Source organism: Anser anser, assembly GCF_964211835.1.
Source record: "Anser anser genome assembly, chromosome: 5".
NCBI lineage: Eukaryota > Metazoa > Chordata > Aves > Anseriformes > Anatidae > Anser > Anser anser.
Window position 1 is genome coordinate 22705469 of NC_139725.1, and position 19710 is coordinate 22725178.

Sequence of the window (19710 nt, forward strand, 5' to 3'; positions counted from 1 at the left end):
TGTCTATGATGTAGGTAGGAGTGACATTCGAATGTACAATAATCTTATTTACTGTACTTATATTAATAGGCTTAAATTCCTCAGGAAAAACGTGAGCCTACAGAGGAGGAAATTATTTTATAGATCCTTCACAGTTTCACTCCTTCATTTCAGCTACATGGCAGTTTGCTTCATTTTCTGAAAATATGCAAAATAACTGCGTAGCTCGTTGCAGCATGTGTCGCAGGGGATCTTCTACCTCAAGAAGAGCCACAACCCGACAGTGTAGCTGAGATTCGCTACAACACAAGGGCAAGTTACAACTTCTGCTCTGAAGGACCATTACTGCCACGTTTAAATCCACTCATCGTTGCCGCTTGTAATGGTGGCGCTGGATGTGGATCAGGGTGTTTTGGAGAGCGGGCCCTGCGAGGTAGAAGCCTAAGAGTAAGTTTTTATGAAGTAATCAACGAAAAAAAAATGGCACGGATGAAAATATTCTGCAACTGTGAAAAAGAAAAAAGCGGGGGTGGGGTGGGGGGGAAGAAACAATCCCTGCGCAGCAGGGTATGGGCAGGCGAGCCTGGGGGCCTTCGCCCAGCAGAGGCAGGCCGCTGACAGGCCCGCGGGGCCTCGGCTCCCGCTCCTGGCGGCGGAGGGCGGCCGAGGGGCGGCGGTGCCCGGGAGCAGGCCGGCGTCGGGCGGCCCAGCGAGGAGGCCTCGGCCGGGCCGGGCCCGCTCCCGCAGCGCCCCCAGCGGCGGCGCGGCCGGCCCCAGCGCCGGCTCCGGCTCCGGCTCCAGCTCCTCCCCCGGGGCCGCGGCGCGGCCGCCTTCGCCCTCCTCCCCCGCCGCCGTGCCGGGCGGAGCGCCATGGATGCCGCTGCCTGCCGCCTGCGCCGGGGCTCGGGCTGCCGCCGCCTCGCCTGTCCCCCCGCCTCCCCGCGGCGCTGAGGAGGGCGAAGGGGCTCCGGGAGGACGAGGTGAGCAGCGGGGCCGGGGGGGGGGTGGGCGCCGGGCCGGGTCACCTCGCCAGGCCCGCGGCTCGGCGGCAACTCGAGCCCCGCGGCCCGGCTCGGCCCGGCGGCGGCGGCGGGGCCGGGCGGGAGGCCCCGGGCCGGGGGGGCGGCGGGGCCCGGAGCGACCCCGGCTGCGAGGGGCGGCGGGAGGGCTGCCGTCCCCGCCGGGCCGCGCCGGGCAGGCCGCGGGAAGCCCCCCTCGTCCGGCCCCGGCCCGCCTGGCCCTGCGCAGGCCCCGCCGCGGCCTGGCCCCGCTTCTGGTGCGGGCACCCGGGGCCGCTCGTCCGGCCCGGCCCGGCCCGGCTCCCCCTTCGGCTGCTCGTTCCCCTCCGCCCGGGGCCCCTCGGGCGGCTGGGGGAACAGCAGGTGCCCCTACCGAACTTGGCCCGCTTCTCGCCGCCTCGCTGGGTTGTCTTCTCTCTGTCTCCTGCCCCCTTTCTTCGCTCCTTCCTCCCCCCGCCTTCGAAGTTAATCATTTAATCGCGTTAAGGAGACGTAGTACAGCCACCGCGCGGGCTGCTCGTACGGCCTGAAGTTAGCTGTGTTGGTCCTGGAACGGGGAGCGCGGCCTGTGAGCAGCCCACGGGGTCGTGGGCATTGTTCAAGGCACAGAAAGCGCACCTCGTAACGTTAACTCCCTCTTACAGCGTGCGATCTGCCGGGACTGCAGCGATAACAAAGTAAACGCGGTGGCAGGCAGTCATCGGGGGATCCGTAATGTCTTTCTGCTCGTGAATTGTACGAAATGCTGTTTGTCATACTTGCATTTTCTCGTATCTTGGGGTTCCAACGTATGACGAAACAGCACTGCTGATTCAGTGCACATTTTCCATGTCATACCGATTTCTGATTCACTTTTGTAAATCCTCATGTGCCCTTGATGGAGTTATTTTTTAACTATTAACTCATTAGCAGCAAGTAAACAAGGCAGCAGACTTTGTCCGGATCGAGATCCTTCCCCCTTGTTCTCCCCTACCTCCTAAATTTGTGAGGATCCTATCCAGTATTTTGTATTTAACCAGTGAGTTTGGTAAACTAATTCTTTCTCTCTTTTTTTTTTTTTATAAGCTGTATTCAAGGTCTTTTTTTTTCTCGTGTATTTAATTTGGATAGGGTGATTTGTAACCTTTGTTCTAGTTTTTATACGAAAGTGGCCATGTTTACTGTGTTCTTAGGCATGGGAGGTGAACGTGACTATTTGTTAGGGAAACACCAAGTAAAAAGTAACCACGTAGATCAAAAATGTCTCCTAGCATTTTTAAGGGACATTTTTGGTCTTTAGCTTGCATGTATAACTGTGGCATTGGGCCAACAAATAATGTTGTTTCCCTTATATGTACATGAATTATTTGAATTATTCACTGCATTTTAAAAAAAGTTACAAATTACACAATATTTTTCTTAAAAAGTTTTGAAAATAGAAGTGATCCTGAAATTGCCTTTTTTTCTTCTTTGACTTAAAAAGCTTCTTTTGTTTGTGTTGTAATGCGGTTTAAAAGGATTAAGGGATTCATAAAAGTTTCGCAAAAATTCTTCGTCTTTAGTTGTGCATCTCATTTTTTTTGTATTGTGGGTTTTTATTTTAAATGTGACTTTCGACATCCTTCTGTGTTTACTTGAGTGAACAGATAGTTCATCTTTCAGAAAGTTGAGCACATTTTATTATAAGTGATATTAAGAGGAAGGGGATAGGCATGTCAACACTACTTGTCTTTATATTAGCTCTGAGAACATACAGAAGGGTTAAGCACAGTTTTGCTACTTACATTTTTAATTTTGAGTTATCCTATAAATAAAGTAGGATTTAAGTCTTGCTTAATTGTCAACTGGAACTTAAGATTTATTTCCAATAAAGTAGAACAAACTTATTGCTGATTACTCATGTATAAAGGTTGAAAAAAATAATTGCTGGTCAAATACGTGGGAATTTTCTTAATGTCAGTCTGAAAATATGCTATACATTTTAGAGGGGAGCAAATCCAAGACTGAAGATTTTTTTTTCTTTTTTTTTCCAGGTGAAAACTGCGAAAGCCTGGGGCTGGCTGAAAAGAGACCTTAATTGTACTCGAGTTTGTCTGGCTTGAACAATTAAAGGATATTTTTGGTACTTTTAAATTTAAGCAGAAGCGGCTTTTTTCCTTTTTTTTCTTTTTTTTTTTTTTTAAACAAAACAAAAAACCATGGCAGATGTGGACCCAGACACGTTGCTGGAATGGCTGCAGATGGGGCAGGGAGATGAAAGGGATATGCAGCTAATAGCACTGGAACAGCTATGCATGCTACTTCTGATGTCAGACAACGTGGATCGCTGTTTTGAGACGTAAGTAGTTTTGTCTTTCTGTATGGAATGTTATTTTCCTCTCTCGGTAGCTGTATATAAAACTAAACATTCATAACATTCAATGTTCATAAAAATTTAATGCTCTTAGCATGAGAAGCTTTCAGGTTCCAAAACGTTTCTGCGGACCAAACTTGAGTATGTATCACTGAAATGTGCTAATGTGGTGTGAAGTACTGCTTTCTAGTTAAAAATGTAGTGTCATGGGAGTGATTTGCTGTGCCTCTTCTGATGCATGATTTGGCTGTTTAATTTAAAGAAATGTAATCAGAATTGCGATCTGGAAGGTGGTGATTTTTTTTTCTCTTTCTGGTAGAGAAAAAGCTTTTTTTTTTTTTTTAATGTTAAGACAATAATGATTGGTTATACAAATTTAAGCATCCATACTCTGGCAACACTTTTCTTCAAGATATAGTAGTTTCCTTGGCTCTGCAAATCTGAAAACGTCACAGATATCTTCCACTCTTTATAAAAGTAGTTTGCCCATTCTTTGAAGAATGTTGCTGTTTGTGCCACCCTCTTTTTCAGCTCTCTTGCACACCTCCTATCTGTCTTTGCTCTCACTTGTATTTCACACAGCAGAAAACGCTGATGTAACCACTTCTGTTACCTAATGGTGTTGCTGTGCATTTGTTACACTACTTCCTGTGAGGCCCAGGAGTAGTAGGGAAGGGAGGTAGCAACACTGTAAACAGTCAAGGTTTTAAAACTTACTAGCAGCTAAGGGAGTGCTGTTTGTTTGTTTGTTTTTTAATGCTTTCTACTCTCTTCCTTTATCTGCTCCTCAATCTGATATCTCTTAAAGTCTGATTATTTTTTTTCCCCGTCCCCATTTCATATTTGGATCCTCTTGCAGCTCTCTTCCATCTTTTCTCCATTAGTCTCACGTTCCTTTCTTTTGCATCTTGTGAAACGGCTAGTGCCTTGTTGATCTATCCTGCTTCATAGGAGTATGGGTTTAGGAGCATTTAGGAAGGTAACTGTTGGAGTGTTTAGCCCTGAAGAAGACAACACTTTACAGGCTTCTCTCTTACAAGTCATTCATTGTTCATGACTGCCTTTATTTCAAGAAGTGTAAAATGAATACATCTCTAAAGCTAGGGGTTCTAACGGTTGCCTAACAGTGGTCAAAGTTTTGTACACTGCTTTAGAATATGAAACTGGCTGACCTTGAGCCTTGAAGAGCTTACAAGTAAGATTTTGGAATTGAAAGAGACAATAGGTCTCTAGCATTTGACTTCTCTGTCTGTCCCTTGTAGCACTGATACCGATGAAGCACTCTGTCTCCAGCCTTGGAAAAGCTAATTTAGTGACAAATTAATTTGCCTCTATAAAAAAGAGTCTGGTAGTTAAGAATGATTTTTTCTGATCAATTGAAGTGAACTTTCTACTTGAATATGTTTAATGGTGAACAGAAGTAGAAGTTTGGGAATCAGCATTTGTAAGGATATCTTCTGTGTATTTGGAAATCAGGAACAAAATATCAACTTTTAAAATATAAAACAGTTGTGGGGTTTATGCATTTTATTTGCAACAGACTTTAATCTCAAAATAAATGAATTCAATAGTCCAAGTGCTTTTTTCAAAGTATATGTAATGAATGCTCCATTATTGCAGTGTTGTGGTTTTAAAATTAGTTTTGATGTCTGAAAGAAGAAACATTTAAAATGCCATTTGGCATTTTTAGTTTTGAGTCTTAGTATAATTTAATTTTACTGGCCCTCTTAAGTTGTTGATCTTTTTTGCTGTTGTAAGCTTCCCTCAGACAAAAAAAGGAAGAGAATAAAATGTGAATTAGGAAAAAGTTAGCAAGGTTCCGTGCCTGTTTGTGTCATTTTTACAGTAAAGTTCAAACTGCTACTTTTAATGGGCACTGTTAAGACCCTGAATACATGGTTCCGTGGTATTTGGTGAGCTAACACAGTATAGTTCATCGCCTCCAAAGGAAGAGCTACGGCTTTCCATTTACCAATGCTCACCATTTTAATTCCTCTCAGCAACATACTTGCTTCACGCCAGCATCAGGGCTGGACTCCTCTAACTTGCTAAAAGAGCAAAGCTACTCTTTAAACGTGCCGAAGAAGGTGGCTAGTCTTCTGCTGTTACAGTGCATTAAAGCAGAGTGTAGGGGTGACTGATGAGCACTGGAGGTGGAAATGGAAATAAGGGAGAAGCAGAGCAAGCTGAGAACATTTCAGTGGATTGTATCACAGCCTACATTTCAAGGTGACTTTATTTTGAAGCTCTTTGTAAGAAATAAAAACACTTTTCAAGACATCATTTAGATCTTCTCCAAATGAGTTCAAGAAGCCAACATTCTCAGCATGACAGAGTGTAACTAAAATAAACCCTGATAATATTTTAAAGTTGCTTTTCAGTAATGTTTTTTAAAGGAGTTATGGCTCGTCTAAATAGGAGGCTTAGTATTTGACAGCAGTGGTGCCAAACACATTTTTTCAGGAACTAATTTTGAAAATGCTTTCACTGGATGCAAGATTTATAATGCAGACTTATTTTTCTGGTGATAAGAAAAGCAGTCTTTAAAAAGGCATTACGATGTTTTTTGTTCTGTTAAACAGAGAGAGCATTCCCAAAGTTTTGTATGCCATGCAGATGTTATTTTAAGATCTTTGAACTGTTTAGTGCTATTAATGATGTTGACTAAGAAACCTTTAAGAAAACCTTTCGTGTGTGGAATTCAGCAACTCAAAGATGGAAGGTGGAATTTTGAAATAGTTAATGTGCTGGAGAATAAAAAGTCATGTTTCTTCAGGGGTCAATGAGAGTGACTTACTAACTAAGTTACTATTAGTCCTCTTTTACGTAAGAAATGCTTTGCTCTTATGACATCAGTAAAATTATGAGCTTTTTCTTTGCTAAAGTACATCTGGTGATTAAAAGCTGCATATGGCGAGGACTGGCAAAGCTATGAAACTGACACATGAAAATTATTGACATGAATGCAGTGCCTTTTCATTGAAAGCACAGCATTGTTCCCAGAATGATTTCACCAGTATCTTTTATGTAGCATTATACACAGTCTCACTTACCAAGGAACAATCACAAACTTAAATAAATAAAATATAAAGAAGAGAAAAGATGGATTCGCAATCTAATACTGCATTATTGCAGTGAAGTAATGGGGTTACTTTGCAAGCATTGTCAATGAAATGGGATATTCTAAAACTAGATTTCTCTGTACAAAAGTAATGGCTGTTGAATGTCTTTTCTGACCAAGTCAGAAAAAAGGAAGTAGATGTGTGATGCTGTGTTTTGTTCAGTGTGCTAGCGCGATCACAACAAATTGGAGGGTGTGCAGCCAGTAACTGATTATGGTGCCAAATAATTGACGTTTCTTTACTTTTCCCCACATTTACAAATTACATCTGATTAACTTATTTTTAGTGTTACTCATATGTTAGTGTTAAAAAAAATCAGTGGCATATTCATCTTCTGGTGATAATGAGTCACAGACACTGTTAGTCACTTAGCATGAAGAATGGCTAACATTTTAACAGCAGCACCAGCCAGTAGTGTGAACTGCAGAAACTTAATGAGTGAATAGAAGCGGCTCTGCTAAGTAATTGAGGGTGAGAAAAACTCACCGTCATTATAAGTGTTAGTCCCAAACTGTAGTTAAACCGTATGCTAGCAAGTCAGCTTTAACAGGAGTTTTAAATATTCATTTTCTATAAGAATTATTGAAAGGGCGTTTTAATGTTTGAATTGTTAAAGGTAATTTCCAAGAGCTGTAGAGACTGTTAGCTATAGTCTCACGCTGTTAATAGAGGCCTTCTCCACGTGTGTGAACTTGTCTTTTTCCCTCTCTCTGGTTGTTTCACTTTATTTTGGCGAAATGAAATGGAATCTCTTCAGATCTGGGCTTTGTGCTGCTACTTTGTATGCAAGAGTAAAAGTATTTAGCAAGAAAGATGTTATTTAATTATTTTCTTTAATTTTGATGAAAACTTGTAAAACAAGGCAGTAATATAACAAACAGTGAAACCTGAGTAAAGCCTTTTCTACGTTGTGAACAGATGAAATTTCCCTTTTGGCACTGCCGTAAGACATCTCTGTATATTTAGCATTAACAGATTGGGGCAACAATGGAGTATCAAGAGTTATCAGCTTATTTTACAAACATAAACAAAAAATATACAAAGGATCAAAATTGATGGTTCTAACGTGTAAAGTAGAAATCCTTTCAGTTTAATTTTTAAGGTGAAATATGTTTATTTTGCTTTAGCTTACCTTAAACTTTGTTCCTTACTGAGGGATATATTCACTAGAGAAAAGGTGTCTCTCAACCATGTATTTGCTAACATGTCATGAGTGTAAGATGAAGTTCTAGTGAAGCAGATTATTTTGATATGAGCTAGCGAGACTGTGGTAAATTAACGTGGAAAAGTTCACCTTTACCTCAGCCTCATCACCTAAAACTACAAGCTTCTTTATCATGATTTCACTTTAGGTTGCTTGAAGCATAACCCGCAAAAAAAAACAAAACAAATTTTGTTGGTATTTCATAGTGGAGAGAGAATTCCAAAATGGGAGATGAGCTCAGTATTCTTTGTGCTGGTTTTGTTTAGTAAGCAGATGGATAACTGCAGTAAATCAAAACTGGATACAGACAGAAATGAAATTTCCTTGCAGAGACGGGAATAGGAATGTGAAGTGCTGGTTTTCAGGCCTATTTTAATGTTTGTGTTGGCTTTACAAGCATTTTTGCAATTCAGACAGTGGTGATGTGCCCTTTAACAGATTTAGCAGTCATGATAAAAGTAACAGGCTAAGAGGGCATCTCGTACTGATCAGCCGTATTAAGGTGGATTGAAAAGTCACTCATGATGTGTGTCCCCTACAGGTTTGCCTGATTTGTTGTTTGTTTGTTTTCAGTCAGCCCATTCTCGTGTGTGTGTTTTGTTTTTTCTTCCTCTCTTGGAGTGCAACCATCAGTAAATCGAGACAAGCATTGATGTGAACTATGGACTACCAGTTTTCATTGTTTAAACCTTGTGAAGCGTATATTCTTAGTGAAATACTAGTTTGGGCTGATGCAGCTATGTCTCGCAATAAATGAAATCTTGTGAGCTTCACAATGGCAAGAATCGTGTGATTCCTGGTAACTTTTTGCCTTCTAAAGAGGATGTGGCAGCAGCGAAATGCCGGTGCTGGCGTTATTCGCTCTGCAGGTGGACGTGAATGTGGTGGGATCTTCAGCACCCTGCAGATTGCCGTTCTGAGATGGAAAGCACAGGCACAGCAGGGGATGTGCAGTATTTTGCAGGGAGCTGTCATGTTACAGCGTAATGTTTAGAATTATTTCTGATTTTTAAGTCTTTCTGGGTTTTGTTGTTGATTGGTTTGGGCTCTTCTCGTTTATTTTTGCAGTGGTAAAGGGTTTTAATGCCCAAACCTCTTTGTTTTCTCTTTGTAAAATGGGAATTATGGCCTCATAGTCACGGGTATTATAGAGATTAATTGGCCTTGTCTAGTCATTTGGAGAATCTTAATGGTTACAGATGCCAGAAAGGAAGATTAGATCATCCAAATAGACATCCTCTGTAACGTCACGGGCCCCTGTATTTTACCTGGTTGTTCCTGAATCGAGCGTCTTGTTTGACAGAGGCATACCATGTACTTAACACTCTCAAAAAGACATCCTACCTCATTTTAAATGCATCGGGTTAAAGAGCTTACCCCCCTGTTTCGCTATCTCGTCTACTGGCGACTTGCCTTTGTTGCTGAAATTTGCTTGTCTTTTTATATGTGAATTGGCCAAGCTTCTGTGGTCTGTGATGGGTAGCTGGTGCTCCTCTTCCTCTTGGGTTACAGGTTGGAACCATTGCTACGGGGAATGTTTGACCACACACAAGGATCTAGTCAGCTCTTGATCTTACTCCTCCTCTCCAGTTCTTCAATTTCCAAAACTTTTTAGAAATATTTTCCAGTCTTGGCTTCATCCATGTTCTTCACAGTAGTACCTGTTTCTTACTGTTAGCAGTTATCCAAAATTTAGTTAGATGTTTCCAAGGCGTTGTACAGGAAGTCTGGTCTTAGTTACTTATCTTCACAGTTGCTTTCAGGATATGGTTGCTCACTTTTTAGGTATGACTTGATGTGTTACCCAGACTAAGGTCAGAAACACGGCATTTGGGTGTGTTGTAAACACATTTTGTTTAAGTGAGCCTGTGCCCCTGAGTAGTCCTGACAATACTGTATAACTCATCACGGTGTCTTTGCTGTTATTTATTAGTCTGCCAGTTTTTCTGTTTTTCCCTCTTAAAGTATCATTACTATCACATTTGAGTGTATCATCTTTTTGTTCTGCTTTTTTGTGTGTGAGGTAAAATTTAAGTGATCTGTTCTTGCAGCCACTGGACAAAAGATGGGTGCAGAATTTTAAAAAATTCATTAACTTACTTTCTTAAAGGTTTCCATGGCCTAATAGATTGGATGAGACCAATTTGAAATAGATGACATCCTTTCTTGAATGACTGTACTAGTAAATTATTTTCAATATTGGCATCTTCTGAAGAGGGTACTTATGAGGCATAGCTCGCATGGATTTTCAGAAGATTGGTAATGGGAAAATGGAAGATTTCTTGTGGAAGACTGGCTGTATGCGAATATCACCTGGATCCGGTACTCAGGGACTAAAATCTGCCTGTGAGTTGGTAACTTCCACAAGGCTACTTGGGGAGTGCCTAATGGGAAAGGTTTCTAATGGATGCAACACAAAATCAACCTGGTTAGCTCTGACTGGCTATTTCAGTTCTGTGCGGCACTGTGAAGTTTATTACTTTTTGTTTGATTTCAATTAAAATAGTTTATATTAATGGTGTTATTTCAGGCTTAGCATGCTTTGCTGTTGGGTTTTGTGTGAATACAGCATCTGTTTAAAAACTGTAGTAAAATGAGGAACTTTTTTTGTGATGGATGCACACTTTAAAATTATTTGCGTGCAGTTTTAGTTTAAGTCAGTTCTCTTTTTGAGTACCTGGAAATCCATCAGAAGTCAGCAGGGAGATGTCCATATTTAGGCACATTCAGAAAATCATACTTTATGCTTTAATTGCTCATTTCATTTTGAAATATTTACGAATGAAATCTGTACTTGAGCTGTTATCTGTTTGCGCAGTTGAGATTGCTCCCAGTGAAAACCATGTAGAAGTATCTGTAATTTCAAATTCTTCAATTTATTCAGCCAGGGTGGACCACGTTTCAGCAAAATATTTACAGAACAGATTACTACCCTGAGGCATGGCATGTCTTTTATGAGATACTGAAAAATGCAAAATATAACCCAACACATTCTAGAGCAAAGCTATTCCTTGAGAATTTACCTTGTGGAAGCTGTCTTCTTGTAGCTTTTTTTTCACCTTATACAGTTGATATTTATTGAATGTGTAGTAGAATATTTGAATGTGTTCCCCCTAACAGTGAACTCTCAGAACAGGGTACAGCTGTTTGTCATACCAGTGCTGAAGTACACACAGAGGTGAGGGGTGGTGGTGCTTGTCTTTTTTTTGTAATGGTACCCTGAAAGGTACTAGCTACTTAGCATTGTGAGAGGGAGCATCTGCTGCTGCTTGTACAGCTTGTAAGAGCTACTTCGTACCGTGAAGGTAAGATGTGACTGACAGCATGTTGTCTCTTTGAAAGCTAGCATCACCTCGGTCTCGCTGATTTGTGTGTTTGCTTATTTAATGGAATTGTTCCACTGGGCTTTACTGAAGAAAGTCAGAAGGTTAGAAACGCAATGTCCAGTTGACGCTCTCTCTACATAATATTTCTCTTTGATTTATTTTTTTTTTCCTGTTCTTGTGTTTACTCCCCTTGTATATGGGAGAACCTGGAGGCCAAAACGATACAGAGTTTGTGGGGATACCTGTGTGTTGCCAACACCTGCACAAAATTAGCAAAAAGCATGCGAGAATACAGGGGGCTTGAGAGATGCTGCAGCTGAGCTGTCCTTTATTTAGCTATAAAAGGAAGTTTGAAAGTGTTTCTAAATGTCAGATTTGAATTCTAAATTAATTTATATTAATATGGAGTTTCTGCAGGAATAGATACTGGATGGAGCTGTTAACTCTAGCTTTATTGGCCTGATTGTAGTTAAGAGTAGAGAAGAAGTATTTTATAATTATAAACTCTAATTATAGCCTCATGTCTCTGAAGTCTGAAATGTGGAAGTTTTCTGGGATTTATTGCTTCTGGGACAGCACTATAAGAAAACAATGTCAAATATGTATCGGAAATGGGCCCAGAATAATATGTGCAGGCAATGAAGGTGTGCGGGCAGTTCTCTTACGGGTGATCTTGATTACTCTGCTGTGGGTTTTGGTTGATACGTGGAAACAAAACCAAGTTTTGGTAAAAGAAACAGAGGGGGAAAGCCAGAGATCTGAGATTTCCGCCCATAGGAAGAGCCGCAGAAAGGAAAAGAGTCATTAAACAAAAATAGGTCAGAATTACTGCTGCTTGAAGAACAAATCAACGAGCAAGATATGTGTTCTTTGCAACTGAAGGTGTGTGACACGTTGTCAAACAACTGGTATATTTAACCGGTGTGTTTTTTTAAAAGAAAGTTACTAATGAGGTTTACATGCAGTGTTTTCATTTATCAAGCGTTATTAAATACAGCAAAGGATTATTAAAACAGTGTAGCCATCTATAATACCTTATTTTCGCACTTGTAGCTGGCCTCAGCAGATGGTATGCAGGGAGCACTGGCAGGCGGCTGAGGTTGGTTTTGTGCCACAAGTCACAAGGCTGGGCCCCGGCGCCCGCAGCCAAAGGTTCTGCCACATGACGGGGCCGGCATCTGCCGGGTGCTGGGAGGAGCGGAGTTAACCATTTGGGGCACGAAGTGGCTTGGTTTCTTCCTTATTTTTTTTCTTTTCTGGTAGCTTAAAGACTGCTGCTGAGTTTAAACAGTGTTGTTGCTGTTTTAGGCAAGGCTTTTGAGTACATATAAAACACAAGAAGTAATTACAGAGATGAGTTCACGGTGCCTATTTTTACTTCCGTGGTATCTTTATACCCAGGCGTGTTGCAAAATCAGCTGAGTCACTTCATTCGCGTTGAAGGGCTTAGCGCCGGCAGGAGCCTCCTGCTCTGGCGGTGTGAGAAGTCTGCATCCCTAGCGATGCTCCTGTTCCTGAAAGAGGACACAGAGATTCAGAAATACGTGTGTGTCGACCTATGGGGTTATGCTGCGGCAAAATAATTTACATAGATAAATTTCCCTAGCCTTGTGAAGTTCAGAAAATGTTTTAGATCAAATACATTTGCTGCAGAGGAAGAATGTGTATTAAATAAATAGTATATTTTGGTCTTCAAGCTCATTTTGGCACTGAAAATTTGAAATGTCTTTATATATACTAAATTACATAGAATCAGCACTTCGAGATATGGTTTAGATCCCTTCTAGATGTACAGGTAGAATGCTCTAATACTGTAATCTTTATGGAATAGGATATAAAGGGTAAATATTGATACTGAATAGTACTTTTTATTTTTTTATTAAAGAGTAAACCTGTCTTCCTGTAAAGTTATTTGAAACATGGTGGGTGGGAGACTTGCAAGACAGTTAGTAGCAGAAGCTCTTGTCCTGGGAGCAGAGGAATAAAGTTGGGTGGAAAACCAGAAAGGAGAGACTGGGAGTACCTGGTAAGAGCTGTAGCAGCGGTCACAGAGTAATTTCGTTATGTACTGACTGGTCCTTGTTTCTAACCACTCCTAAAGAGAGAAGTCTTTGAAGGGATTTCAGGAAGCGTCCAGTGGCACTTCTGGAAATGAAAACCTAAGATTGTAAAGATTCTTCAGTTTACATATTTGTTTAGAAGAAGGGCATAGATATCTGGACTTTAAAGCTCCCTATTGGCTCATGTTAGGCGTTACTTTTTATTTTGAAAGAATAAAAACTATTACAAAATAGATTTTTTTTTTTCTATATTGAAACAAACTCACTGCTATGGTTTTGTTTGTTCCATTGCAAATAGCCTGTTGTGAACAGAGTGGTTTTTCTTCAACTTTGAGGATTTGGCAACAATTTATTTTTCTTCTCATAATTTCTTTTTTTTTTTTTTTTCTGAGATATTTTCTGCTAGTTATTATACAGCTTAGACAGAAGCAACATGGTGAAACCAGTTTTGATATTGGGATGCTTTAAGATTAGAAATGATGTGCTGGTGTTTTTTTGTGTTTTTTTTTTTTCCCCCTCACTAGGAGTTTAGGCCTGCAATGAGGAAAGGTTTATTTGTGTTCTTTTCTCTTAGATATCGAAAGCATCGTCTATCAGTAGATGGAACAGTAGTAAAAGTTGGATGCTGATTACTGTCCTGTCCTCTCTCTTCATTTGCCCTCAGCCTCTCTCCTGTTGAGCATTTGAGCAGCCTTGTTGTTTTTCCTGTGTTTTCTGAAGGTGAATCCAGCATGTGGCCCCTGTGGCACAGACACCCCTGGATGCTTTGCTCCACTGCCTGTCAAAGGGCGCTTGAGTTCTGAGCATAGTCTTGGTCGGAGCAGCGCTAGGGTCTAGGTTGTTGGTGGGTCCTAGTCTTTGGAGCAGCTGTTTGGTACGGTGTTACATCCCTTTCATCTACAGCAGCCTGCCTAAGCAGGCCAGTAGGGATTTGTCCTGGACTTCAGGCCTGACATACATCATGGCTTGTCTGACTCACTGTTTGGTTCCTACTGGTGTTAAGTGTATTTATGTACCTGGTGCTTCGTTTTAATTATTTAAAACAAACAAAAACGGCTGCTTGTTAGAAAATCCTCTCAGGAGCCGGTTGCTAGAAATGTTTCCAGGTGTGCAGTGGGTTTCTCCTCCCTGTGCTGCCTCTGCTTACACTTTAGTAGCAAGGTGTCTTTATTCAAGACTGGATCAAGTGAAAACTGAAGGACTCCGAGGCCGACAAACCATCTGCTAGGGAAGGACAGGACTTCCCCTTCCTTCCAGGAGCCCAGTGCCAGTGCACAGAACCTCCCAGCGGCGCAGCGTGGAGGCGCACACCCGTGGGCCCCTGGTACGGACGGGACAGGGTTGTGTGCCATCGAGTCTCCCATTGAGTGCTGGTGCTCCCTTTTCCGCCTTCCAGTCCTTCCTCTGGCACCATCACGCAGGCACATTCTTGACACGCAGGGCAGATACTCGTAGTTGCAACCAGGAGGAACGTATGTAGTAGCTTAGTGCAGATTTGGGGATTAGAGGGTGAGGACTGTAAAGCTGGCCTGTGTACTTCTGTTTGTAACACGGTTCTCCACACAAACCTACAGCAGCATGAGCAAACTTCTTCAAAATGTGACAGCTGTGTAATTTTAAGCTGTAATTGTTCTACCTACCTGTTGGAGAAGTCAAACAGCACCGGGGATGTGTTGGTACGCCCTTCCGTGCTGTTAGCGACCAAAACCACCTAGGTGCTGGGTGCCTGCCACAACCAGTACTTCCAGGTCCCTGGCCGGCAGGAACTGGAGCAGCTGTGAAGGCCGGAGTGGACTTTAGCAGGCAAAAAGAGTCTGAACGTAGCTGCATGGGGTGTGCCTGGGTAAGTAGCCGTTCTTGTCTAGTGGGGCACTTGCATGTGGCTTTCCCCAGGAAACAACCACTGCAGCGTTACTTCTACAGAACATTGAAGTTTGCTTGGTGTCCCCCCCCCCAAGAGGATGTTTCACAGGTGTGTTAATCCCTGTTTAAAACTCTGTAGCAGTCAGCCTGGTTCGTCTAGTTGAGTAATAAATTTACTCCCCTTTTACTGAGCAGCTGCTCTTGATGCTACCTGATATTCCAAGCCTGGGCAAAATACTTTGGCAACAGGTGTATCTTTATTTCAGAACCAAGCTCAAAGCAGGCTGAGCTCTTTTGCAACTGTCTGTAAGAGGAGCAGCACCTGGCCGTGGGTTGTGGGTCTTGGTGGGAGTGTTAGTGCTCGCCGTAGAGCCAAGCAGGGTGGTTTCCTGCCTGCTCATTCTGCGTGCTTGTACAGAATTATGATTTAGGTAGCAACTGCGGGCTGAATGACAGCAGCACAACTCACTCTTTTGGTATCTCTTGGAGAAGCTGGAATGAAGACAAGCCTTCCTTGGAGCCTCTCTATTGAAATAGCAGAAATGCTGCTGGTGACAATAAACTGGTAGTAATGCTTTAAGGAGATGTAAGGAAATGAAATAAGGAAATCCAATGCCAAGATGTGGTATGCTGATCAGTAAATCACAGTTCTCAAAACTGCTGAGATATCGAGATAAGACTGAATAATGTGGGATGATTGGCTTGCTTTCTCTTGTCTGTATCTGTCCTATTGTACAGCTAGGTTTTAGTTTTTCAAGGATGGAATCTGTTTTGCTCTGTGCTTAGTGCAATGAGATCCTGATCTGGGACAAGAAGGCTCAGATGCTATAACACAGCAAGTATTAGTGGCTTGTGTGTCACAGGCAACAGATTAGGAGAAGACTGGGCCGTGAGGAGAGCAGTTCAGAGCTTCTGAACTTGAATGGGCGAGGCTCAGTTGATCTGAAGTGTCTGAAGATCACAAGACTTTAATAAGTGTAGGGGGAAAAAAGCAGCATTCAAAACATGCAGAGTATGAGTGCATGTGTATGCATTCCTGCCAGCTTGCTTATGTGATGGTGGTAACAAAAGGCAGTCAATTAATTACATCTGTCCACAGCAAGCTCCTCCTACTCGGCTGTGTGGCTTAGTTCAACACGGAAACTTCCCTTCTTATTCATCGCATTCTGCACAGTCAGAATATTGTTTAAATCCTAGGAAATAGTTCACATACTAATGGACCTTTTGTCCTGTCTCAAACTCTTAATACCCCCAGAGTGAAAGGCTATTTGACGAGGCTCGGGCAAGGCTTCTTGAAGACATATCTCAAAAATGAACACCTAACCTGATGATTATGTTTTCATAGAATTATAATAAGCCTGTAGCTGATCAGAGGAGCTGTTGTAAGCAAGTAGTGAAGAACCTTGTACACTCTTCTTGATAATAAACGTATTTTGTTCCATTTATAACCTGTATTGTTACAGGTTATACATCTTAAAGGGCTGTGCTGCACAGAACAAAGTATAGCAATGTATTGGCCTGAAACAATGTTAAAGAGCAGTGGACAACCAGCATAGAGGTCCTATCTGGACAAATTACATTTTGGTATATTGTAGACTGCTTTGTCTTTAGTATCTGAGAATACGGTCGATGACTTGAATTTATTTTCAAAGTCATTGTTATTGTTGCCATCATCTTTTGGGCTTGAAAAAATATGCTTGATCTCTTGCCAGCTATGACCTCCTTTAAAACAAACAAACAAACAGTAGCTGTACATAACAGATTCTGAAGGCTGTGTTTATATAACAGCATTAAAACTACTCACAGCAGTCTCATTGGCAGAGACTCGGGGCTGATAAAGCCTGATTCTGTTACACCTTCCTGTGAAATAGTTCAGACTGCCGCGCGCATTTTATTGCCTGGTGTGACTTTAGGAATAGCTTCATTTGTCTTACTGTGCTGTGTAGAGCTTAACCAAAATTGTTTAAGTTGAGAGAGAGAGAGAGAAGGGCAAAGATGATGGCAACTGTACGTTTTCTGTGCCAAAGGAGGGAGAAGAAACATGCATTTGTTGTCTTGCAGGCTAAGACAAAACTTCTGGTTTCATTTTTGCCATGTTCCAGATAATGTCTGAGTAAAATGAAGTTTGTACTTCGTTTACAGTACAATCGAAGACTGTATGAGCTGTAACGAGGACAAAGCTTTCTTTTCTCTTTATATGCATCCTTTGTATGACTGATGCTTCTACCATCCTGGATTTAGCTTTCTGAGAACAGAACTTTCTGTTGCACACAGATGATAGGCTTGGGTACATTAGTTTGCAGTTTTGTCCGGAGCGTTCAGCTGGAATGCTGGGCTCTTCACTGTTAGGCACCCGATGTTTAAAATTACTTAATGAGGTCTGCATTGAAATGAATTCATTTCAAAAAAAATAAAAAAAAAAAGGGAGGAAAAAAAAACATTGAAAGGTAATATGCATTACAAATGATTGGTTTGCACTAAATTGGCATGTACTGGAGTGGTTAGTGCATAAAGTTTCATACAACAAAGCCAGCATGTTTCATTTTGTTTTACTTTCAAGTCTGTGATTTTGTGTGTATTGCTTGTTGATGTGCTGCAGGAAAAAGGAGGGAAAAGAAGATGATTTCTTAGCAGTTAGATGAAAGCTTCAGTATTGCTTTTATTTTTGCTTCTTTTTTTTTTATTTTCAGCTTTCACTGTTGTCTTTTTCTAAAATGTTTCTGCTGCCTCTTCTACATGATGTAGCCTAGTTCTCAACTTCCACTTGCTAGCAGTGTCCAACAAAACTAAAAAATGATATGGACCTGGTAAAAGAAAGGCCAGGTACACAGAGCTCAGAGCTTGAAGTAGCTTGGAGGTCTTCTCTGTGAAAGCTCTTGTTAAAATTAGACCAGTTGCTGTTTTCAGAAGGGATAAATATATATATATTTTAGAACTTGATGTTCTTAGCATTATTGCTGCTCTTACAGGGATTTAACATGTATAACTGTAGTCAACAAAATTTAAGTCTGAACAGTGTTTTCTTTAATGAACCAAGTAATTTCTGCAGGCTAAGTATTCAACAAAGCTACAGTTTCTTCGTGAAAGCTCCTGATACAAGTTGGTTTCCTTATTGGAGGACCGGAAATGTCAGAAAACAAATGCGCTAACAGCAAGATGAGGTTGTTAGTTATTTGCCTCCCAATCAAAAAAGCATGGTTCCTGACTAATTTGGCTAGATGTTCTGGCAAAAAGTCATTTAAAAACAACAAAACAAACAAACAAAAAACAAAGTATGTTTTTGCCAGTGAGCTGTGCTCTTACAAGAAAAACATTGCTGATACAATTACAATGTGCTGCCCTTTCAGTACTGGCAAAGAATTGGATATAAATGATAGGCACTGAGTAACTTGGTTGGTGTTTTGCAGTATGTGCTGGTTCTTGAGAGCAGCTGCTTTAAAGACAGGACTGGAGTTCTTCCAGACTTCTTGGTTTTTTCATTTTAAAATAAAAACTAAGTTGCATTTGTGCTGTCTTTCTATAAACTGTTGAATCATAAATACATCTAATGCTTAAAGACTTTTTATTTGTTACTTTTAATTCTTTGTGAAAAACTAGAGGCTTTTTTTTCTGCTGCTGTCTTTGGAAATCCAAGAACAATGGTTTACTGCTACTTGCTGTCATTATAGTAGACTGTGGAGCTCCTTATCTTCCACTTGTCATGTTTTTTAATTTGTTTTGTAAGATTTATGTTTGTTGGTAGATATTTTCTTGCAACATACTGTTTGAAGAATACTGCTTATAGCAATGTTTTAGTGATAAGTCGCTGCGTAAAATGCAAAGCATAAGAGACCCAGTAGAAAAGATGGGAACAGGTAGCGCTGTCTGATGTAAATTTTACGTTCTGACATGATGCTTCTTATCTCACTGTATGGCAGTTACCTAATAAATTTCAGATTTTTTTTTAAGTGACTAATGTTTTGAAAATGCATTTACAAGGCTAACTTTTCTACGATGTGGAGTTGAGTAGCAAATAATCTTAGAACAACTGGGATTGTATACTGGATAGACTAATAAAAGTATTAAATATGAGGTTTACCCTTATCAAAGCTTCACTTATTCATATCAGGAAGGATTATTGGGCACTGCATTTATTTGTCAGGCAGGATTATTTGATTACTTTCTATAGCATGGCCAGATTTTCAAGGAAACTCTTCGCATGTTGCTCTCCCAGGATTTGGTGCTCTTGTGTGTGAATCACTGCATGTACTGGGCGGAATACAGGGTGACCTCTGGGTTGGTCTACCGAATTATTAATCAATGAGCACGTCACCTGTCCTCCAGACCAAAAGGCATACTATTATTTATGTTCCCTCTTTGGATTTAGAAAAGTTTAGGCCTCCTTTTCCAGACCAAAATCTTAATTTAAGAAAAAGTTGCAATATTTGCCTCCTTTAGATTTAATTACAGTCTTTTCCTACATCTAGGAAGGAGGTACTGAGTTATTTTGACTGCTGTCATGGCATGTATCTCCCTCACTTAATTCGTCACCTCCACCTTGGAAGTCTTCTACCACTGTAGTGAACAATCATTATATCAGGTTATTCATTGCTAAATGGTTGTGTGCTGTTCCAAAATAAATTGTCTTAAAGTATACCTCTTTTGTCTTAAAGTATGTCACAGAACTTTTGGTCCAAATCATTTTTAACCGCAGCTGCCACAGCTGTGATAAGCATTATGGTGACTAGCCATTATGGTTCGCATCCTATTGTGTCAAAGGGATGGAAGGAGGACTGTTGCAGCTTGCTTATCTTATGGAGCTGCGG

The 19710-nt window shown here is 41.2% G+C and overlaps 1 protein-coding gene across 2 annotated transcripts in view; it reads left to right on the top strand.

Annotated features, from left to right (window-relative positions):
• Positions 1-3175: 3175 nt before the first annotated feature.
• The window catches only part of HECTD1 (HECT domain E3 ubiquitin protein ligase 1), a gene marked incomplete at its 5' end in the record, with an annotated part of 60963 nt that continues 44428 nt past the window's right edge, over positions 3176-19710 (top strand). For both annotated transcript variants that reach the window (XM_083837122.1, XM_083837123.1), the window contains one exon: positions 3176-3315. In XM_083837122.1, coding sequence (XP_083693248.1) covers positions 3176-3315 — 140 coding nt within the window. The remainder of the gene's footprint in view (positions 3316-19710) is intronic.